Here is a 25,112-nt window from a genome sequence, read left to right as displayed (position 1 = left end):
AAAATTCAAGTATTATCTGCTACTGGTAGGTACAGAGGACTATTAAACGAATACATCTTCAGTTCAAAACAGATAACAATACCCTAAAGAATGAAGGTAAATAGTTTTCCTTATTTAAGCATATAACCCACGATTTTTAGTAAATAAAAAATTTACTAGATTACAAAAGAAAATAAAATCCTTCAACTGGGATGTGTTTAGGGGATGGGATGCGGGGGGGTGGGGAGAAAGGAGTACTGGTGTCCTAATGTCTAAATCAGATCGACTGACCAATCTGGTTAGTTGCCTAAAACGTCCACAGAAGAATTAAACAAGCTAGAAAAACGGAAAGAGTTGAATTGGGCTGAGAAGGGGATGCTTTGCCCAACACATTCCTTTCATCAGACAGGCTAAGAAGCACCTGGAAAAATTCTCCCTTCTGAAGAGGACAGTACCTGTTCTGGGTATTGACCTCCACTTGGTCAGTCACCTGTCCCAAGGATTCTTCCTCTTGCTTCTGCCGCAGCCTTTCCTGCCGGGCACGGCGGCGCCGTTCCCGGGCGGCCTCTTCCTCATCATCGTCGTTCCGCTGGTAGGCGATTCTGTAACATCACAAAGACAACTTCTTGAGCTTGCCAACTGCCCACCATCTTCACCAACTTCTTGGAAGGATTGACACTGAGCTTGACTACTTACTGAACCATAGAGTTCTAAAAGGATGGTTCTGTTCCTTAAGTTTAGAGACCCGATCTGACTAATTTTTAAACTTTTAAGTATCTGAAAAGCATTAGTCCAATAGCTACAGAGGATAATTTACAACGACCAAATAACAGCTTAAACTAAAAAGTTTACACAAAAGCAACTGCCTTTGGAGACTGTGGGTTAGCATGTTTAGATTTCTTTACTCAGCTGATGATTAGCATGTTAAGATTTAGAAGCAGAAATCCAAAGAACTGAACTGAAAGTACTGAAAACACTTATTGAAAAGATTCAGCATGTTGTATAAATTATTTGTGGATATGTTGTCACAAAGGTCAGAAAAGAATCAAGTTATGTTACCAAACCAGGACTTTGGCATTAATAAGCCAAATAGCCAACTAAACTCCAGAGCAGGATATCCTTTTTGCTTGGATTTAATTTTTTTCCTTTTTGTTCACTTTCGCTGAAGGAAAGTGTTATTGACAACTGATAGGAGGCTTCACAGTCAGTGCAGTGCCCTCTAAGGCCGCCTGTTTTGTTCTAAAACTGCTTTAGTGTCCCACTACCCACACGCTGGGCACATCTTGGGAGCCCACAGGTGTATATTTAGATAGAAACCTAAGGGCTAAGGCCAGTAGAAGAGGCGCAGAGGGTTTCACATGCATATATGGTACTTAGCTTTCCTAGTTTATCAGAAGCAAAGAACTATTTAGGGAAATTATACAATCAATATCACTAGTTAGATACGTTTCCCCTAATATTTATTCCCAAGTAAAGAATCGGAGCTGGGGAACTCCAGATGCTCAGACTCGTGAGGAGATAGCCTGCGTGGTCAACCTGGCTGTTTTGGAAGGAGGACTGTGTACTGACATACAGAGTGCTGAGAAGGCATGGCAGTGCTGGCTGGCCCAGGGACAAGCTGGCCTGATGGATACATGGGATGCAATGGAGCTGCATTGTGCAGCAGACTGCTTTTTCCCTTGGAGAGTTAACATGCTTTTTTACAGTGTTACTTACATATCTACCAATAGAAATCCAGGTACGTAAACGTTTCATACTTATCAATAATGACTAAGCTAAAATAATTTACAAATGAAAGAAAACAAAACAGCAGAATCACATAATTTATACCAACAAAACGAACCTAATATGACTGATGGTTTGCTCATGTTCGATTTACAAACTAGGTATTTTTAGATCCAGTACTTTACTTTACCTGTCTTTTGACTTCAATAATACAAATGCTAGGAATGTTTTTTGACCTTACAAAAACAAGATGAACAGTTCTGAAGGTTGGTTGGTTTGTTCTTTGCTACTTAAGAAACTCTGACTTCATACTTGCTAAAATGTGCTAGTGCGCGATATTCAAATGCCAATATAAATAAACTGTCACTTCGTAATTCTACAAAGCTGTTTTATTTCCACAAATACGGAGAGAAGGGCGGTGTGATACAGTTAAAGGATAACTAGGTTAATACTCAGAAAACCGAGTTTCTAGAACTGGTCTCTCCCCAGCTTGCAGCCCTTTGATTAACCTGCATTAAACGGCCTTGTATGTAAGTGGGTGACAATCAAATGAAATCATGGGTGTATTGTGGTAAGGCATACTACAGTGTAGTGTTCTGTTGTTATTAGGAAAGTGCAGTGGAGGAGCTGCTTTGTGAGGAGAGATGAGTTCAATTTTAGACTTGTTGAATTTGAGGTGACAGCATGACATGCTTTGAATGTTCCTTTCTAATTCAATCACATTGTAGTTTGCAGTTGAAAGCCCTTCCCAGTGGTTTGGCTTCAGTCTTCAGATTCTTGGCCTCATATTCCTTTGGCTTATTTCTCAGTAGACAGCTTTAACCACAGCAGGGAGAATGAGTCCTTAATGACTGCTTCCCAAGCTAATCAAACAGAAAGTCTTAATTTGCCCTTCTACGTCTCTGGATCAGCCGTGAGGTCTTGGCTATTACTTGGGGCCTTGCTTTTCCAAGACAAGCAAAAGACACATAAAAGCTCCATATGGGACACCCTATGGCAACAACAAAACCCTCCCCGCTCCTAGATGGAATCTCATTTGAAGCCCTTAATTTCCCACTATACTTGAACCTCTCAGAGGTGTTCCTCTCCCTCCTCCCACCCACCCAATGTGCTTCATGGTGGATGCTGTTGGCTTTTAGTTCTGACACGACCTAGATATGCCATCTGTCTCAGCCAGGTCACGCTCAGTCTTCCTTCATCTTCGGTTTCTCATTGGAGGCGTGGCCTTCCACATTCAGATCACTGCCCCTGTCTCTGCTAACTCTTCTTGCTTCATACTACTTAAAATTTATCATCACTTTGCATCGGTAGACTCTTACCTAGGATACACAGTTGCCAGAGCTAGATTTTTGAGGACCTTTTGTTGCTACTAATAAAGAAACATGTTAAAATTGTTTTTCATAGTTAAAAACAAAAAAGGAGCCAAAATGTTTTCATGGCATTTTGAATCAGAATGTGCCCGGCTGCTGGCTCAATAACATATCAGTTGACTTTGTAAGTGAAATTGTGCCCATGCCAAATGACTTGATATGTGTAGAAATTCTTCAGATGTGAGCCTCCCTACTTCAGTCCTCAGAGGGCAGAGCGCACAGCGGTTGCTTAGCTTTCAGGCCTCTCCCACGGCAACTACCTTTCATACTACTACCAGAGGTTTATTACTTTTCTTTCAAAATTGAAAAACCTTAGTTGTTAAATTTTTTCTGATTCTAAAGGTAACGTGCACTTATTATTTTCTTAAACCAGACATTAAAAAATGTACAAAAGAGAAAGTAAAAGTCAGTTCCCTAATCCACTACTCAGATATGAACATGATTAACAATGTATTCTACCAGAACTTTTCCTTTGCATGCACAGATATTTTAATTTTTAACAAAGTGGGATCATGTTATATATACTACTTTAGAAACAGCTTCTTTAATTTACCTTATTTATGACTATTTTAACACATTAGCAAAATATAATTTCCAACAGCAACACAGTATTCTATGACTAGATGTACCTAGTGGATGTATGTATAGGGATGTACTATAATCTATTTAACCAGACTTCTACTGATGGGCAGTTAAGATTTTTCCAATTTATGTTCTTATAAACAAGGCTGTAAAGGACATCACTATAGATATACTTTTACCACTTGTTCAATTACTTATCTAGGAAAAATTCTCAAAAGTTAGAATTCCTGAGTTTAAGATATGCTCATTTAAAGGCTCTTGTTACACATGGACAAACTGCCCTCCAGAAAGGTATGTGACATCAGCAACGTATGAGTGCTAATTTCACCATAACAAGAATTTATCCAAAAAGACAGATGAGAACACCACATCCTTAATATGTCCACATGATAGCACAACAACTCTGCTTTAGGCTTCAGTTAAAGACAAAATGTTAACATTCTAACTTTTCACACACCAGATTTAAATGTATTTGAAGTGCTGCTGACTAGTAAAAATCATACCTAACCACCCACTGGGTTGTAACAAAAGCATAACAATCCATTTGTTCTTTCTGTGAAACTTCAGCAGATGCTGGCAGTAACCAGTCTACTGTATTGTACACTATAAAGACAACTGATGTTCCCAGATGATTCAGAAGCAGCAGAGGACTCGAAGTTCCTCGGAATCATCTGAGAAAGATTAAACTATGCTGATTGGAGTTTTAATCAAATGCATTTTACTTAAAAAATGAGTAATGCCAAATGATAATGTAAAGCACCTTTTATTAAATAAAATGTTCAATCGACTTTCCCACCCAGGCTGGGTGTCAGCAGGTTTACTCTGGAGTATTATGCTTTGTTTCTGGGTAATTGCCTCTGCTCATCTCTTAGAGAACACTTGGGGAAAGGTATGATGGATCTTACTGCAGGAAGCCCAGTGCTGCTGGCAGCAAAATGGCTCATCAGATATTCGGGAGAGAGATGATCTTGTGTGTGTGTGTGTGTGTGTGTGTGTGTGTGTGTGTGTGTGTATGTATCAGTAAGTGCTGAACAATCTCAGAAGTCCATAATAATTACATGATGTTATTTGATTGTGTCAGTGGTATGAAAAAAGCAGAAAGGTCTGGCTTTTCTTCCATTCCCAGAACCACTGCCTAAATATCCTGGTGTTATATTATAAGAAAAAACAGGTCTATGCAATGGGAAAACGCTCTTGGAATGTTGTGGCTTTCACACCAAAGACTTTTTAAGTCTTTACCACCAGACCTCTACTGCCTCAGTGTATTCAAGTAACACTATAATCATGTTACAAGCTGTGCCTTTTAGATAGAAAGTTCAAATAAATAAAAGTATTGCAGACACGGCAAATAATGAAACCACTGAGGACTCAGCGTCTTTACATTTGGCTGGGCCAGGGTCTAAATGGACACTAGATGAGATAAAGAGGAAGTGGCAGAGGCTTCCACAATAAGACACTGGAGCAAGGCACTAGCTGTCACCTTGCCCCAATGTCCCCCTCACCCCATCTTCTCCAATAAATATTTCTCAAGACTTGTTCAACACTGGCAAAATTCTTACTGTATTTCATCTACAGTATACAGTTTTTTAACCCTGTGTTCTCCATAGTGTGAAGAATGTTACTCTCATTTCCTTTCATTTTGTCTGTTTTTTTTTTTTATTTTGCTATTTTCTGATTTGAGACTCCAGTACATGATCCTTAAAGTTTTCAAGTAAAAATGCTGGCAATAACATTTTATTAACAAGACAAGATCTCTTATCAGGAAACCATGTTTAGAAATAGAACAAGAACAAGTAATAACCAGTTTTATGAGGGGGCTGATTTTATTACAAGTTTAAGAGCACTAAAGAAAAGATTTAATTTTCTATATCTTACAGCAATGGTTACTAACATTTAAAGAATGTGGATCTCTTTAAAATATCAAGAAAAATTAAAATATCATGACAGTTGCTTATAGTTTTGTTATTTATTAAAAATGTTTTATAAAGTCTATAAACTCAACACTGAATAAAAAAGGAATCTGTATCTTATAAACCACTGTATTTATACATATTTGCAGAGCAGTCTTTCATACCTGAAACAGTTATTTATCAGACTACAGAAAATAAATTTAGGAATCTCTTCCAGTAACTTCACCACTGGAGAACCACTGGTATATAGAAAGAGATTACGAGTGCCACTGAACAGACTCTGACTTGTCCCCTTCAAGCTCTTTTGCATCCTTTAACATTCCTCGTGCTTGGTAAGCACACATACACAGACACATACACAGACACAGACACACACACAAACCCACAGGTTAAGTGAGGAAAACCTCGGAGAAAATAAAAGGCTCAAGGCACTAAAATGAAGCCCGTGTACAAAAGACTTCTAGAGATCCCCCTTCAGATCAAAGTTTCCAAGTCTCTCTGTTTTCCTTAATTATTTCTGCCACATTCCTATATTTTAAAAAGAGAATGTTGCACCTAAAATTCCAACAGAACAAATAAATTCGCTACCTGAAAGAAGGACTCCTACCAGTACTTCATCATTCGTGAATTCACAGTAACTTATAGGCCAGCAGACACTTGGCGAACCCTAAGATCTGCTTTCATCTCCCTGCATCCCCTTGTACCTCTTCTTTCGTGCAAGGAGTCATCCGAGAGAAGGTGGTGCTGGTTGAAAAAGATTCCAGGTTGTAACTGTGACACTCAATCCCAAACACCATCCTGCCCCCAGCTTTCTGCAGCTGTACGTTCCCCATGCAGGCCAGACTCAGGAGGAAGACTGACTGGGGTTCACATCTGCAAAGGACTTCTTCGTCAATTACATTTCTCTGATTTCCATCACTCTTGGTTCTGCCAATGTCATTGTCTTAACCTGGGTCTTAATATGGGATCCAGCTTAGAGTTAAAACCTCATGTGGGTTGAAAATGTGGTCATCAGCTATTAGGAGGCAAAATGATTCATACATGCTTTCAGTATTGTTTTCCATGTACCAAAAACCCCAGTGACTTTCTTTCATAATACGAAATGCAAGCGGTTCTCCAAACATATCCAATTAGCCCTGTGAATTGCTCAAATGCTCTTAGTAAAATTTCAGGCAATGCTGTGATCAGGAGGGAAAATCCTGACCTGCTGAAATGAATCATATTTGCTCTGCAGATTTACTGTATATTTGAAAGTTAAAAGAGGTTTATAGATACATTCCAGGCTCTTAAATATGATTTTGTTTATATATATGTGGTGTCTGTAAAATGTTGTGGTTTCATTTAATGCACATAAGGTCCAATTCTCAATGTTTTTCCCTTGGATTCCTTAAAAGAAAGGCATTAAAAATTACGGTGGAGGAAAAAATCAAGAAAATAAAAATATTTTCTGGTCAAAATATGTTTAGAAATAGATTAATAGCTAATAGTCAATCGGTCTATTAGTAATTAATATAGGATAGAATGAAAGAAAGCCCCCCTCATTTAGAATATATGTGTGTGTGTGTGTATATATATATATATATATATATATATATATATTTTTTTTTTTTTTCCTGATAGGGAAGGTAAAAATATGCTGAATTTCACTGAAGGATTCATTGCTATGTCAGGGGTGTGCCTTTTATGGGAGTGCAAGCATGCAAGGGGATACATTACTCTGAAGAAATTTACCCAGGAAGAGAGGTATGTCCCACCCCATCTCCCTGTACACACACACATTTGAGAATTACTAAGGTTTGCAAACCAGCCACAAATTTTGGTTCTCAACAGTAAGACACTGTGTGCTTGCACAGTTCAGTGTTCTCATATATGTTGTCACCACAAGTTATCACCAGCAGCCTACCGTATGCTTTATATAATGGTGACATCCCATAATCACATGAGTTTCTATAACCACAGACCATGGTGGGGAAACATGTCGCGGAGCAGAGTAGAAAGAAACAACAGCAGGCAGTGGGAGAAAAACCTCTTCACCTTGCCTCCACACACTCTCGTAGAAGGCTGGTTCTTAGTATCATTATGACTGTGACGTCCTGTCAAACAAACAGATCAGCTCTGATTGATCATGTATGGTTAGAGGGAACTCAGGGAGTAAGGTGAGTTCTGATTCTAACTCAGGGTTGTGTGGCTAGCTAGGGCTTACGGGAACATGGTTCTCAGAATGGTCCTGCTCTGGAACAGGCAGACCCCTGAGCTTAGAGACTCATTGCTGAATTGATACAGATAGTCATTTGTATCAGGAAATTTTAAAAAGATGAATTCTAACTGTTTCGGGTCAGTATTTTAAATTAAAAAGACGTTTAGCATGAAATATATTGTACCTATGAATGAGTGTATAGTACACCACCACTTAAAAGAAGAATAATGAACCAAACACCCATGTACCTACTACCCAGCTTAAATAGCACCAGCACTTTGAAGATCCTTATGTGCCCTTCCTCAACCCCATTCCTATCTCTTTTTAAATGCCTCCAAATAACCTCTAACCTGGATTTTAATTGTTCTCTTGCTTTTCCTGTAGTTTTACCCCCAAGGGATGCATTCCTAAACAATTCATTGTTCAGTTTTGCCTTCTTGAACTTTATGTGATCATACTATCTGCATTCTGTGACTAGTTTCTTTCACCCTACATTATGCTTTTGAGATTCATCTATGTTTATATGAATAGGTATAGTTTATAATGACAGATGAGATACAGGATTTCCCAAACATTTCTTGAGATTATAGTTTGGATGAGATAAATGTCTAACTTTTCATTCAGCTGGCGCCATGTTCTTTTTTAGAGTCCACAGATATTCAGTAGAAATAAAATGAATAGAATCCGGATTATTTCTTACTGAATTGCTATTTTTTCACATTTATTTTTTAAAGGAATAATGCATCTGTTAAATCTACTGAACACAGATTTTGGAGGGATAATTCCATGGCAGTTTCCTGAGATAAACTAAAATCTATTTGTTCTGTCACAAACAGGACCGAATTTGCACCACTCCCACTATCCCACCCTATTCAAATGATAAGATTGGTCATATACAAACAGTTCAGTTTTTAATTTATAAACGTTTAGAAAGTGTAGGTATGGAAAGAGAAGATTGATGATGGAGAAGATATATTTTACTCCTCACTTGATAAGTCAGGTTAAGCTTTGATTTGAAATGAATGACAAGGAGTAAGAGAAATGTTTAAGTGGCTAGTAAGATAATTAAAATAAAGTAACCAAACTTTCCTCTCTTTTAACTCTGATTTGAAATTCAACTGGTATAAAATGTGGCTGATACAGGATAAACCCAATTACTACCTATGTTTTCATAAACATTACCTTTTCTTCATCCCCAACCTAGGATTCTTTGTCTAATAAGAGTCTTAAATAAAATACTATCATTAATAAACTTGGGCTTTTAAAAATGTTGTTATTCAAAAGTAAAATCTGATTTGGGGTTGTTTTCTGACTGTTGTATCTATTAAAGGACAATCTTGGTTTAATGTGCATAGTAGATGTGGACAATAAACCTTGGGCTTAGGTAATTTATTTTCAAGTAAAACATGATAAAACACTTCATCAGGCCTGGGTGCCTATGACTGGCAATGCTGCATTCTGCCAGTTCTTTCTCTTGCATGTAGGTCTGAACATGGATATTCAGCTGATGAAAAACACTGCCTTAGCGCGGGGTGCAGGTAAACCACATGCCCAATGGCCAACTTGGATGCAACTGCGTCTGACCACAGATGTATTAACAAGCAGATTCTTTACACAGTCAAAGACAAACTCCTAGACACAGAAACTTCCATTGCCATCTTCAAATGTAAAAACATGAACTCATTTTAGATGAGTCTTATACTTAGCGTGATCTAGAAATTAAAATATTACCCCCAAATTTGAAATATTTGTGTGATGCAGTACAAAGGTTCATAATTTCATGTGGTGGGGCTTTGAATTATGGTACTGCTATCACACTGCTAAACACTGGACAAAAGAAACAAAGTGATTGGGAAAACAAAAACAAGATGTCCTTAAGTGGAGATTATGAACCTGTGACTAATTAGAAGGAATTCCTGTAAGGGAAAGCGGTATTTCAGACATGCTGACGGAAATGGTACATGGCATGTGGGTACTGCTAACTGAAGTCACATGTCCTGTGTCAGCTGAGAGGATTCTCAGCATCCTCTCTATGCAGGCAGTGCTTAATGCAGGGAAATTTATGGGTAATGGATTTTCATAACAGGGCTTTTATGATCCTCTCCTCCCCCAAAAGTGCCCTCTGGAGCTTTCCTGCTTCCACTCTCATTTTTCTTAATTGGAAAAAGATTTAGTATTCATTTCCTCTTTCCCAGTGTTCTTTTGGCTCAATTTCCCTTGGGGGTGGCATGGCCTCCCATCATTCCCCCCCCCCACCCCGCTTTTGTCCTTCCTCTCTCCTTCAGAAACAGAAAGCTCAAATACACTGATAGATATGACACTGGAGCATTGTTTCCAGCAACTCTGGTGAGTGAAGGGACTGTTATTCTAACAAGAAAGCATACTTCGGGGTGATTACTACCTCCCCAACTCCAGCAGTATTACACAACCTTACCTAACATCCAGCTGGCTCATAGCTAGAACTGCAGAGTTTTGTTTACAAGTGGTAGCAAGTAGAAAGACAAACCTTGAATAGAGACAGGAAATGGAAAAATGAAAGGCCAAATCCTGAACTTTGGACCTAGGTGAAGAACATTTATTCTTGTAGGGGACTTGGGAGCCAATGGCTGTCAATGGGTCCAACCTCCCTACTGTTATGAAAAGAATTCAAGGACTCTGCTCTGCACTTGGTGGACCATCTTCCTAAGTCAACAGAAACCTTACCTACGATGGGGCCTGCTCCATGTGGAAGGAATAAAGCAGATACCTATTTGTTGTGATTTGGTAAACAGCCAGCCTGACCAAACCAAACCAAACCAAACCAAAAGACCTCCCTAGTTAAAGTTAATAGAAGATCCCTATGAAAATGTGAACATTTAAATAGATAAAGTAATATTAAATAACTAAGCTCCCACATTTGTGTGTGTGTTAACTGAATTAGATCACCGACAGCTGAAGAATCAGACAGCCGGGGCTCTGAGAGAGAGAAACATGGGCATCAGAGACATTCCTAGATAGCACTTAAATTGCTTGAGGTACCTGTCCTGCAACAGCAGATCGACACCCCAACAACAGAGTATAAACCAATACAATCACTAGTTCTTTAAAATTGTTACCTAGTACAGGAGGCACTGCTTCAGTAGGGGAGATAACTGATTTTACTCTAAAAATATTTTTTTCTAAAAATAAATTACAAAGTTACAGCACTGCGTTGGTTTATAGGTTTCTGATCTCGTGTATATTCCTCTCTACAACCAAACCACTGATCCGCGTAGCACCTAGACTTTGAAGGGAGGACAGTTAAATTCAAGTGGGACATCAGAGTGATGGGCTCTGAACAGCCTAGATTCTGAGGAGGTGCTGGTGGGCGATGTACCAGATATGAATGTGGCTTCTTAACTTACAGAATTGGGGTGCTGGTTGGTAATGCTACTCTAACATGCAAATTGACACCTAGGTGACTGGAATTAATGCATTCATCCAACACACATTTATTGAGTATTTACTCTATTCAAGCCACTGAGGGTGGAAACTAAGGTGAAAACCCTGAAAAGAGCTTATAATCTGGTAGGGAAGCTAAGACAGGTGTAAGAACATAATAATAGATAGAATGCGGTAAATATCATGAGATGTTGATAAAGTGATCTAAAGTTTAGAGGAGGAAGAAGACGATTCCAGCTAAGGGATCAGAGAAGGCTTCGTGGAGAAAGTGGTACCTGAGCAAGATCTTTTAGGATTGGGGCTGGGGGGACAGAAGAGGATCTTTCCACATACAGAGAGCTCCAATAGCAAGGCTGAAGAGTCAGGAAATATGGACATGAGAAAGCAAACAATCCAGTCTGGCCGGTGCTTGGAGTACATGAAAGGTATTAGTGAGGCTCCAGTTGTGCTTGGCACATACAGAAGGACAGCTTCCAGTAACTGGAAGAGTAAACCAACCATTTTACAAAGCGTAAGAGGGGTGCTCCTTCCATTGCGGTGGCCCTACGGAAACACACAGGGAGGATTTTCTAGTTTCAGTCTCCACTCCAGGTGTTTCATGTCACTCTGCAGCTTTCCGTGAGAAATAAACGGCTAGCTACCCAATATCAAGGGCTCCATAAATCTTAGCTGCAAGAGGAGACTTCAGTTCAGCAAATCCTACGATCATTTAGAACAGAAGCACTGTGGAGGATCCTTCAAGAGCAATAAGCTGTGATTTCCAATTTTTCAGAGTGGCATTTATGTCCTTTTTTTTTTTTTTTTTTTTGCGGTATGCGGGCCTCTCACTGTTGTGGCCTCACCCGTTGTGGAGCACAGGCTCCGGATGCACAGGCTCAGCGGCCATGGCTCACGGGCCCAAACACTCCGCGGCATGTGGGATCTTCCCGGACTGGGACACGAACCCGTGTCCCCTGCATCGGCAGGTGGACTCTCAACCACTGCGCCACCAGGGAAGCCCTATGTCCTTTTTTATTCTCCACTGTCTTGTACTCACTTTGCCCACATAGAGTAAATCAAATTTTTACTTATTCTGCCTGTTAATCAGATCCCAGGTGCAATCCACCACTGTGGCAAGCTGGCAAGATAGTAAAACAACAGAATCATTAAACTAGAAGGAATTTTGGAGGTTACTTTCAATCCATGCTACACACGGTAACCTGGGGTTGAAGAGGTGAAGTGACTCAAGCAACTACAAAATCAGAACTAGACCCAGGTCTTTAGATCCCACACTTGTTTTCTTTCTAACCTATGACACCGTATCCGCTTTCTTAGGGTGTTCTGTAGACTAACAAATAGCTCCAGTCATCTAAGCCAGGGACTGGCCAACTATGGCTCAAGGGCCGAATCTGGCCCACATTCTGTTCTTGTAAATAAAGTTTTGCTGGAACATAGTCATTCCCGGATTGTCTATGGCTGCTTTCACCCTTTAATGCCAGAGTTGAGTAATTGTGACAGAGTGTATTTCCCACAAATTTGAAAATATATACCATCTAGCCCTTTACAAAAAAAGTTTGCTGATCCCTGATCTCAGCCAATGGTCCTGAAATTTTTTTATAGTGTACTATCAGTTAAAAAATTTAAGCATATATATATATACACACATATATGCATATATATGTATATATATACATACATATACACATATATAGTAACTTATTTATAAATTATATACATGTAGTGCTGTTTAAATGTTTATAGATTTATAACACAGGAAAAAGATATGACAACAAAACAAAACATATTTAAAGTAAGTTTAATTTATTAATGTCCATAAAATCTTTTGTGAAAACTCTTAGTTTAACACACTGAGATAAGTAATTTGAAAATCTGGCTAAAAGTTCAATTTATTTTGAAATTTGGTTTTAAATGACAGTAATAACTTAATTTTTTAAAAAAGCCCCTAAAAGATATGTAGAGACAAGTGGAAGGAACACATCACTGGCTTGGCATTTGAAGCATGATACTAACACAGTCAATCTGCCCCACCAACCATGCAGTTTTCTGTAAACTTTAGGAAATTTATGCCTGTCCTGATATCAACTAGTTGTTTGTTCAGAGTCATCCAAAGGCAGTTTTACATTTTTAATAAACATCTAAACTGAGATGTTTTACTTGGGAGGTTTTTAAATAGATAAGAAAATGTTGGTTCCAAGGTGAGGTGTGAAGATCAATACTCTTAGGTAGGTTACATGTTTACATCTGTTTGGACAAAAAAAAAAAAAAATCACAAAGCAATGGGGTCATTTCCTGAAAGATCTCTCTGCTGCATGAGTTTCTGCTAAAAAGCAGTTATATTCCCCACTGTTTGTGGACAGCTCTCCTTTGCTGAAAGGCACAGGTGAAGTGCGTGGCTCAGAAGCTAAGCGCTCATACACACTCACAGCATTAGTGACAGTTCCACTGCGTTCTCAGAGTCTCCCTGGGCTCATGTGGTCAGTGTTCCCTTCGACCTGCAGTTTCTGCAGAAATCCTTTTAAGTCCAGAAACCTGAGTCCATTTCATGAAGGTTAGTTTACTTTAAACTAGATAAGCTATACCATCGGTATATGCACTTAGCCAGTTACAGGTAAACTGCAAGGATGTGAAAGGACAGGGGCCGCCCTCCCCTCTGGGGGCGGAACGCCTGCTCTTCCCTCAGGACCAGTCGCACATGGTCAGAAATATGGACTTAGCGAAGGTGCCAGGGCCAGAAAGCATAATAAGCGTCAGTAGTGCTTCATTTCCAATTAGTTTAACTTCGTTTATACTCTCTTGCCTTCTTTTCTTTGACCGTGCTCTCTCCTGCTCTCCATTTTTACCTAGAGGGCTCTTCTTTATCCCTCATGGCCAGCTCATACCTGTGTGAGGCCTTACCAGACGTAATGAAGGTCAACTGGAAGGAACTCTTTCCCTCCTGTGAAATCGTTGCTGTTGTTCCAGGTATTTGTCAATATTGCCTTATTGTTATTTGTGTATCATCCTATCTCTCATACTATGTCATGTCTGTTGAAATCAAGAGTCACGTTTTATACATATTTTTAGCCCTCCTCCCCAACGTGTTTGTAGGTATTTGATAAGTATTTTTAGTAATGAATTCAGGAAAGGCATATGGCATAAGACACTGAGCAACGGCTAATTAACAATGATGAAGGCTAATTCAGTTCGCTGGATATGAGGCGAACTGCCTAAGTTCATATGGATTTAACTGAAACAGATATGGAAAGGACAAATAGGTCAACATGAAGCCATTTAAAAGTCTTAGTGTCGGGGCTTCCCTGGTGGCGCAGTGGTTAAGAATCCGCCTGCCAGTGCAGGGGACACGGGTTCGAGCCCTGGTCCGGGAAAATCCCACATGCCGTGGAGCAATGAAGCCCGTGCACCACAACTACTAAGCCTGTGCTCTAGAGCCCGTGAGCCACAACTACTGAGCCCACGTGCCACAACTACTGAAGCCCACATGCCTAGAGCCCGTGCTCCGCAGCAAGAGAAGCCACCGCAATGAGAAGCCCACGCACCAAAACAAAGACTAGACCCCACTCACTGCAACTAGAGAAAGCCCGTGTGCAGCAACGAAGACCCAACGCAGCCAAAAAAAAAAAAAAAAAAGTCTTAGTGTCAAATATAGGACAACAATGCTTCCCTAAAGGACATATCAATGAAATGTGACTCCGTTTAGTGAATAGGGAAAGGCCAACAATTCTATATTAGGCTCATGAGTATTTACTGAGAAAATGACATTTAAAGTTATTAGAGCATTGTCAGTGGGAGAAGCCACCCCCAAAGGATGTCCCAAAGGCATGTGTGCGGCATACACACACAGTCATTCAGAAGCTTTGTGAGTCTCCAAGAAGGCAGACACTCTACCCTTGTTTGTGAATATGAATCAGGAAACCTGGCTGTGCCCACGGCCATACTGCATTGGCCATGGGACTTGCTCTGACCATGAGTTCCAGTAGCTGAAGCCTGATCATTCACCATGGGAAGAAAGGACCTCTCAAGTCTGAACTTCAACACTACGAAGTGATGGAACAGAGTCATATTAATCTGACCTGGGAGTGCTAGTGGCAGCTTCCATGCTATGCTTGGAGATAGAAGAGGGTTAGCAAAAAATACAGGAGGTAGAACGCCAACACCTCACATTTCTCTCAATTCCTTCCCATCAGAAGTTGGAAACAGCTACTAGTCAAAGCCATCTTGCCAGTGTCTCTGTGGGTAGGTACCTGGAAAATTTAGCTCACTGGCCAAAGATGCCAAAGTTTTAATGCATTTATTGTAAATTTGTTTCTCATTTGAATGCTATTTTCTCTGTAGATGGCATGATGTTGCTACTACGTACAGAAAGTCCCCTTGAGTTTAGAGCTGGAAAATGTATGTTTTCCTGGGTAAGAAGAACCAAATCGTTATGGACAAGAAAGATATTTGACTTTTGAATATAGTCAATAATCAGGGACTAAAGTCAAACTGAGTCAACCAGTGTTTTCTAGTCTGTTTGTGGATCCTGGCCTGCTTCAAGAGCTTATGTGTGCGTGAGTAAGTGCACCTGCACACCTGCCATCAGCCTGTCTCTGTTCCTGTCACATCACTGGCCTTGGTGTGGCTCATGAACAGAGCAGAAACTCTTTGTTTTCCTGTTACTCTGGAGCATGCCTTTCCCCCCATAAATCCCTCTTGTATCATCAACCCTTATAAAGTCCTTATATCCCTCTATATTCTCTCTACTCTCACTATCAAGCCTATTATTGGTTTTGGCCTTTTTGCAATGTCTCTGGAAAGCAAAAATAATTCAGTACAAGCAAGTTTGATTTAGCTGGTCCTTTAGAAATATTTTCATGTGCTCTAGTCAAAACAGATTCTGTAATGCATGGGGTAAATCATTAAGATAACCAAAAATAGCTAATTTCACTGTATCATGGGCAGTCTTGTCATTTTTACTTGTAGTTTCAGAGTTAGGTTTCTAAATTAGTTTAATCTACTTTGTAGCTAACCTAAACCCACCTAGGGATGTATCCAGAAGCGTCTACTGAAGTGATTTTATTTTATCTCCAGACATCTTAACCACTTGCCCAACTGATAAAGATATCCAAAAAGTGAACAAAAAATAACAGTTCAATTTGGTTATTGAATGACTCAGAACACTAGGTTGACTATTTTTGATCCAAATGTTAGTAGCCATAACCCCCAATAACGTTGTATTATGGTAACATTGTATTATGGGCTTGTGCTCTCTAGAGCTACACTTTGGAACAAAGTGTCCAATGGCCCTTTTCAGACCCCATTTTATTTGACCTCACAGAGGTCTTTGACACTGTTGACAATACCTTCCTTTGTGAAGTTCTCTGCCTACCGTTTATTTTGTAGTTTCCTTTGTGTCTTCCTCAGCGCTAGTCTTTTCTTACTCAACATACTTGCCTTGGGTAATCCCATCTATGTTTATTACTTGTTAGTCAATTTTTAGGTGATGATTTTCGAATTTATATTCCTAGCTCAGGCTGTTCTCCTGAATTTCGAAATGACCTTTCTTCTTTGGTAATGAAATTTCCAGTGAGGAAGTTGAGAGTAATAAGTTATTCTGGACATCTGATTAATCCATCACTCTTCCAAAATTCAAAACTTCTCCCCATGTTGGTACTACACCCTCAGATCTTCTTATTTTCAAAGATGGATGGTTTAAAATACTTTTAAAAAATTCCTCAGTCATATCATCCTATCCTTGCTACAGATAGCAATTTCACAGTTTCAGGATGTGAAGTTGGGTTAATATTAAAAGAAAAGTCAAATGAAGAAGCATTTACTAACTAAATTAAATATCAAGAGATGAATAAATAGCTTGCATGAACACAGAGAAAACATGAAAAATTTAACTTCATTATTTATGCCTTTGAAATGGAATCACTATTTTTGCTGGCAGAGAATTTCACTCTCTACATGCATGGAAAATAAAGTTCCAATAATACCCATGTGCCTAGAAGTTGATTTTGGTTGAAAGCACAATTCTCTGCTGTTAGGTTTAAAACAACTGAAGTGAATTTACCAACCTGAGAAGAAACCTGTCTAACTCGTTTCATATACATATTGTATTTTCTTTAAAGGTTTCAAAGCGTCAGAAAGAGAAAGAGGCTGGCCCTGCCCACCGGGAGCTGGATGACACAATAGAGGATGCATCCGGAGCAGTGGTTCTCAATCTTGGCTGCACATTAGAATCATCTGGGGGAACTTTTAAAAATCCTTCTGCCCAAGCTGTGCCCCAGATCAATTAAATCAGACCCGCTGGGGTATAATCCAGGCATTAAAGCTCCCCAAGTGATTCTAGTCTGCAGCCAGGTTGAGAAATACTGATTCATGATGAGTGACTGAGGAACAGTTCGGGCCAGATGCAGTCACGTTCAGAGGCAGCGTAGAGTCATTCAGAAAACAGTGGACAGAGGAGTCATGGGCAAGTATTTAGAGATCGGAGTGGAAATAGATGAGGCCCCTTGTCCTCAGGATCCTGAACTTTCTTTTTGTTTCTTTTATTTTTTAAAATTAGGGTACATCAATATTGGCAAGCAGAAAGTGAAAGTTGATATTTTTGTGCAGATAAATGTTTAAACTTATTAAACACTGGTTAAATACACTGAATGGTCTACCCCTTGTTCTCTCCATGACCAAATTTGACTGAGTCTGAGGTCGCCTTCCTTCTGGTGGCAGCCCCTCAACCTCCTTTCAGGATGAAAACTTCACTTCACTCCACATTCCCATCCTTCCTCCATCATGGATGGTCGGTGTCAAGATGATACTCTTAAAGCTCAGCTAAGCTATAAGCGAGAAAACAATTCTTAGTGTCTGTTTTACAGAATTCTAACTGTAAAAAGAGAAAAAAAACTAGTTCGGGAGCCAGCCAAACCAACGAGGTACCTGCCAAACCACACCTTATCCTCCTCGATCAGCAAAAATACCATCCACCGCCTGACTCCTCTTTACCTCACCAATAGGAGCTTGTTCATTCCCTTATTAGGACACTGGCAGTGGTGAGGGAGACTGCTCGTGTCTGAGGCCCAGGGTGGCTTCTACAACATGTGCAGTTCATCAAAAATGAGCAGAGGGTAACAGGCACCGAGGGAGGGGACTGGAAAAATTAAATCCTCGCTGTATGGGAGAAGAATCCATCTTGGTACGCCACAATTATGGTTTTGGATTAAAAAAAATTTTTTTTTACGGCCAAACCAAAAAAACACAATCCTAATATTTTTTTTAATGCATGTTTTTGGAAGGGTATTTTTGAAACTTAGTAATGAAGTCAAGGGAATTTTAAGTTGAATGCTTCCAGGGTGTTGAATATGTATAATCAGTGAGTATCTGGTCTTAACCTTAAGAAGGGCTGGGCTTGGATGGTCTGTCCCAGTTCTAAGCATACACTTGAACCTACAGATATCATTTGCTTTTTTTTTGAACCTGAAGCAAAATAAAAGCCCTGTCCCCCCTTCTGTCTTTCTGCTTCTCACCTGTCTACAGGGGTCCCCTCTCCATGCTCTGACCCTTGTCCTACCTAGCTAACCACCTTCTTCCTTTGTTCACAATCTTCCACTGCTTAAACCAAGCTTTTTTTTCTACGATATTAGTACAGCTGGGGGCAGCTTCCAAGTCAAAATGAGATGCTGTCCTGTTACGATGTGTCAGCAGGGCTGTCCTGTTAATCCCATCCTGTTTAGTGGCTAAGCTGTTTTCAGAGCCAACTCAGAAACTCAGATCCATCCAAACAATAATTTGAATCACAATTCTAACTTTCTAGAGTTTATAAAACACTTCCATCAGGTACATGCTCTAATTTTATCTTTAGAATGTCAGTGAGGCAGACACTACTATCATTCCTGCTTCGCAGTTGAGGAAATAGGCTCAGAGAAGCTGAGTGACTTATATTCAGAGTCAGGACATCATTATAATTTGGGACTTTTCTGATTGATGCTCTCTTCCGTCTCAGAGATGTCATAGAATTGTGGTGTTCTGCTCAGATGAAGCTCTGAAGCCTACCAGAGAGAGGTTAAGTCTTCAAGTTCCCCCAAGGACCTTTAAACAAAAGGTGTTTAGGCGCCTGGGAGACTGTAGGAGGCCCCAGGGATCACTTTGTCCTCTGGGGCTGGGCTGCTGCTAACAACCAACTCTGCTAAATTTGACTCTGTGTTAAAGTTGTAAGTTTAACATTTCTAAGACTAATAATCTAAATACAATAGCCATTGTCCGTTTGAAATAATAACATTGGTGACAAAAAAAGAGGAATGTACTAGACCTGCCAGCCTTGACTGTGAATGAGTGAAGCAAACATACAGATTGTTTAAAAAAAAATGAGGAAGCTTATTCAATGGTGATAACTCCCATTTGTGCAGTCCAGGCATACCTCGGAGATACTGCAGGTTCAGTTCCAGACCACCGAAATACAGCAAATATCACAATAAAACGAGATACATAAATTTGGGGGCTTACACAAATTTTGTGGCTTCCCAGTGCACGTAAATGTTATGTTTACACTATACTGTAGTCTATTAAGTGTGCAATAGCATTATGTCTAAAAAACAATTTATGTACCTTAATTTAAATGTCTTATTGCTAACAATGCCAAAAAATTATAATAGTAATATCAAAGATCACTGATCACAGATCTCTATAACAAATATAGTGATAATGAAAAAGTTTGAAATATTGCAAGAATTATCAAAGTGTGACACAGAGATAAGAAGTGAGCAAATGCTGTTGATTAAATGGCACCAATAGACTTGCTCAACGCAGCGCTGCCATAAACCTTCAACTTGTAAAACACGCAGTATCTGTGAAGCTCAATAAAGCGAAGCACATAAAATGAGATCTGCCTGTACTGACTAGGTGTCAGGCAATGGGCAGGATGCATTTCATCTAATCCTTACAATAGCACTGAATAGACACGATGGTTCTTATTTTACAGTCTAGAGGAACAAACCGGGCACAGAGAAGTTGAGTAACTTGCCCAGGACCATACACATAGGATCTTAACTTGCATCTGGCCGGCCCCAAAGTCTGGGCTCTTTGCACAACAACGACATAGTACATCCCTTTCTTTCCAGGACTCAGTTCTCTAACTTGGACAGGGCAGGATTTAGAAGTTAAGATACGGAGAAGTTCAAAATTATTCGAAGAGTTGATTTCTTTAAATTGGCATAAGAAAGCCATGTGATTATTAATAACAGTGAAATGAGAGGAGTTGCCAGTTTTTTGGGTTTTTTTTTGTGGTACACGGGCCTCTCACTGTTGTGGCCTCTCTCGTTGCAGAGCACAGGCTCCGGACACGCAGGTTCAGCGGCCATGGCTCACGGGCCTAGCTGCTCCACGGCATGTGGGATCCTCCCAGACCGGGACACGAACCCGTGTCCCCTGCATTGGCAGGTGGACTCTCAACCACTGCGCCACCAGGGAAGCCCATGAAATGAGAGGAGTTGCCAGTTTTATGGAAATACCTTTCCACTATGGGGGAAAGGTACACTCATTGCCTCTTTGTAGGGCCCTTAAAGCAATATGTACTCCCCTGGGCTGGTTATTTAAGGTAGAGTCATGAAAGATCAAAGACTCTCACTAGACCACTCCTCTCACCCCGTCCAGCCCTGCTCCACCAGGAGGAGAAGCTTGCTCATCAAGCAGGATCTGATGTCATATTACAGTTGCTGCCAGATTCTCCCACTCAAAGACCAGAGGTTAGAGCTGTGAAAGCACAGGCCGGGAATAACATCCATTAAGTGTTAGCTGGAGAAAGCAAGGGAGCCACCAGGAGCCAGCTTGGAGCCAGGAGCCAGCCATTACACACCCACACAGGGAGGAAGCGGGCTAGCGAATCAACCTCTCTGGCCTCATTTTCCTCATCTGTAAAATGGAGACAATGGTGCTTAACTTGTAGTGCTGTTGAAGAATTAAATAAACTCGTACTTGTAAAGTACTAGCACAGTGCTTGGCACACTGTAAGTACTGTATGAGTGTTAACCATTATTATTATTATTGTTATTGTTACTATTATTATCCTCTTCCTCCTCATCATCATATGGGAAATAGGTTCTGCGCTTAGATGTCTTCTAAGGTATGCTGCTGTTTCCAAGCTTGAAGGGGAGAGCTGGGCAGAAACATTTTTCTAACTCAAGGATCTTAAACTCATTTTCATTGAGAATATTAACACCAGAGAAGGCTGAGACATGCAGAACAAATACAGGAAAAAATTCTTTTGTTGTTATTCCCTTATTCCTCCTCTGTTGACTATCCTGTCTCTTTCTTTTTTGAGCAGTGGAGTGTGGAGAGGAAGAGTAGTGGCTAAAAATGTGCAATAAATGTGCAATAAGTGGAATGCCCTTTATCTCTCATTTTCCCTGTCTCTCTCTTAGTCCATGTCACTTCTTATTAAAATGTGGATGGAGGGCTTCCCTGGTGGCGCAGTGGTTGAGAGTCCGCCTGCCGATTCAGGTGACACGGGTTTGTGCCCTGGTCCGGGAAGTTCGCACATGCCGCGGAGCGGCTGGGCCTGTGAGCCATGGCCGCTGAGCCTGCGCGTCCGGAGCCTGTGCTCCGCAGCGGGAGAGGCCACAACAGTGACAGGCCCGCGTACCGCAAAAAAAAAAAAAAAAAAAAGTGGATGGAAATTTACCATCAGACAGCTTTATCTTCCTATGCCAGAAAACACTCGTGTCCCAGTGGAAGAGGATAATCCCCTTTTCTATTCTCCTTTGGGGCTGGCTTAACACCCAAACTTAGTGGAGAATTGATGGTTCAGAACTCTCCGCGTGGAGGTTGGTTCTGAGTGTCACTGGAATGGCTTTAGACAGATGGCCTGGCACTGCCCCCATATCCTTCAGCCAGCTGGCATTTTAATTGTACTAGAAAATTATCCCACTTACTGCTTATGAATTAAACTATGCAATGTCACATTAGAGTATTTTAAATCTTTCCGTACTTGTTATGGGTTGAAGTGTGTCCTCTAAAAATGATTGGTTGGTTGATCACCTAATCCCCAGGACCTCAGAAGTGTTCTTATTTGGAAATAAGGCATTTGCAGAGGTAATCAAGTTATGATGGGTTATTAGGGTGGGCCCTCATCCAACAGGACCGGTGTCCTTATGAAAAGGAGGAAATCTGGACATAGAAACAGACATGCATGGAAGGTACACTAAGTCAAGAAACACAGAGAGAATGTCATGTGAATACAGAGGACTGGGGTGACGGATCTGCATGCCAAGGACGGTCAAACTAAGAGAAGCTAGGAGAGAGGCCTGGGACAGATTCTCCCTTACAGCCCTCAGAAGGAAACAACCCTGCCTGTTAGTTTAAGGCACCCAGTATGTAGTACGTTGTTACAGCAGCCGTAGGAAACTAAAACAGTACTCAATTTAAGGATCGAATGGTTCTACTTTGTTAATAATTTTTTCCGACAATTATTAGCACCTTTTACTGTTTATTTAGGTGAGTGGTTCATTACATTGAACTAGTAGCCTATCTGATTTATTAAGATGCCTTCTGTTCTAACTTATAATTTTACTCCCTCATATGTTCAGTTTTCACCTTTGCTGTGTTCCTTTTGCTCCTCTGTTACCTGAGGATCTTGGTTTGAGATTTACCTGTAGCTCTAGGTGGGCTCATAAAACTAGACTTCTTAAGCTTCTAGGTGGAGGGAATGTTTTACAGGGTCTCCCTCCCCACCTGCCAGTCTTCAGATCTAAGAGAGTCAGATTTGTAATGCTTCCCCGGGTCAAACTGAATGTTTGAGTAAGGTCAGAAATTAAAAAATGTATACCAGGGAGGGAGAGTAAGTGGAAAATAAGTCTTTCCCGTAATACTAACTCACATAGGCCTGAGATGGTTCAATCTCTGACTTCAAGGCTGTTTCCCTTGGGGTGAGAAGAGACTGTACATACTTCCTGGGTGTCCTTCACTCACTGAGGTTAAAAAGAAAGCCCCAGTGATGCTTGAGTCTGAGGAGCTTTTGTCCTTTTGTGATCAGGAAGTATCCACTACTCAGCAAACTCATATCAGAATACCATTTCCACATTATGCCTCCAGGATGCATAAGGTTTGCTCAACTTATGGAGACCTCAGCAAACTCTAAAATGCAGAGGTAAGGGCCAGGTTTGTTGCATTTAATTCTAGGAACTCTGTATACTAATATAATGGGTCAAATTGTGTCGTCTCCAAAAATATGTTGAAGTCCTGACCCGCAGTACCTCAGGACGTGACCTTATTTGGAATCAAGATGTAATCAAGTTAAGATAAGGTCATGAGGGTGAGCTCCCATCCAAAATGATTGGCATCCTTATAAAAAGGAGAAATTTGGACACAGAGACAGACAGAGGGAAGATGATGTGAAAAGAAATAGGGAGAATGTCATATGAAATAATGGAAGCATTGGAGCTCTACTGCCACAAACCAAGGCCCAGCTGGGGCCACCAGAATCCAGAAAAGGCCAGGAAGAATCCTCCCCCTGTAGGATTCAGAGGGAGCACGGTCCTGCAGACACCTTGATGTCAGGCTTCTATCCTCTAAAACTGAGCCAGAGACAATGAGTTTCTGTTGTTCTAAGCCACCCAGTTTGTGGTACTTAGTTATGGCAGCCCTAGGAAATTAATACAACTCATCACAGTCACTCATGCTTTCATGAATACCTGGAAGCTACCTCAGATTCATCGCCTAGACACCCAGTTAATGCCAATAATTATCACTGTTAATCACCCCACACACACATTTTTTTTTTTTTTTTGTGCGGTACGCAGGGCTCTGACTGTTGTGGCCTCTCCCGTTGCAGAGCACAGGCTCCGGACGCGCAGGCTCAGAGGCCATGGCTCACAGGCCCAGCTGCTCCGCGGCATGTGGCATCTTCCCGGACTGGGGCACGAACCCGTGTCTCCTGCATCGGCAGGTGGACTCTCAACCACTGCGCCACCAGGGAAGCGACCCCCCACACACACATTTCTTTGAGCGCTTACTAAGTGCCAGGCATTGTGCTAACTACTTTACATATCTTTTCCTCATTTTATAGACAAATAAACTAAGAAACTCAGTGAGATTAAGTAATTAGCTAAAGGGCACATAGTTAATAAAATGATGCAACTAGGATTTGGGTCCAACTTTATCTGGATTTCAAAGTTAATATTCTTTATTTATACTCTCCTTACTTATCAAGCTTACTTAAAGATTGGTGGCATCGAAGTCTTTGGCAAACAACCCCCTACTTCTTACTATATCCTCCTTCACAATGTGTCTGGTTTAGGCCAATTTGGAAAAGTAGTAATTTTATATTTTGCCCCAAGTCTATTTTTAGCAAATTTCTTTTAACTTCAGAGTTATCCAAAGTACAGCAGTATAGGTTATCATTTTTAAGTAGGAAGTAAATGGAGCAATGAAAATCTGAGATGAAGAGCTCCTCTGATTTTTCTAGAGTAGATGGATTTTTTGAACACACGTCAATCACAAACTGAATTCATCTGCCTTTTGCCCCAGCATCAGTTGCTTTTTCGGTGTAAGATATCAAGCCATTTCTCTCCTGGGGTTTTTAGGAAAGGGAGTGCTCAAAGGGAAGGGGAAGGTAGAAAATTTAACACTGCTTAAACATCCACTGTGGTTTACACACCTTCACATAACTAATTCTTTTAATTTTCACTAAACCTGCAAGACAGATACTATAATTTTTCCCCCCCACATATGAAGAAACTTAGGCCTAGTGAAATTAAGAGAACTGCTCAAGTCACACACGTAGCAATGATCGAGGTCTAAACACAGATGTGGGAGTCAGGATACTCGACTCTAGTTTTCATGTGCCAAGAATGGGACCATTTAGTACTTTGAAAGGTGGGTCTGGTCAGCAGAAAGAGTATTGAGACACTTTTTCCCAGCCAACAGTGTGTTTAGCTCCAGAAAGACTACTGGAGAAATGGC

The 25,112-nt window shown here is 40.5% G+C and overlaps 1 protein-coding gene across 14 annotated transcripts in view; it reads right to left on the bottom strand.

Moving 5' to 3' along the window:
* The window catches only part of CALD1 (caldesmon 1), a 215,930-nt gene that overhangs the window by 33,970 nt on the left and 156,848 nt on the right, over nucleotides 1-25,112 (bottom strand). For all 14 annotated transcript variants that reach the window (XM_079931314.1, XM_079931315.1, XM_079931313.1 and 11 more), the window contains one exon: nucleotides 435-581. In XM_079931314.1, the coding sequence (XP_079787440.1) occupies nucleotides 435-581 (147 nt within the window). The remainder of the gene's footprint in view (nucleotides 1-434; nucleotides 582-25,112) is intronic.

This window comes from Stenella coeruleoalba, assembly GCF_951394435.1.
Source record: "Stenella coeruleoalba genome assembly, chromosome: 9".
Lineage (NCBI taxonomy): Eukaryota > Metazoa > Chordata > Mammalia > Artiodactyla > Delphinidae > Stenella > Stenella coeruleoalba.
The sequence above is the reverse complement of the archived record's forward strand: the minus strand, read 5'-3'. Positions and strand labels throughout refer to the sequence as shown.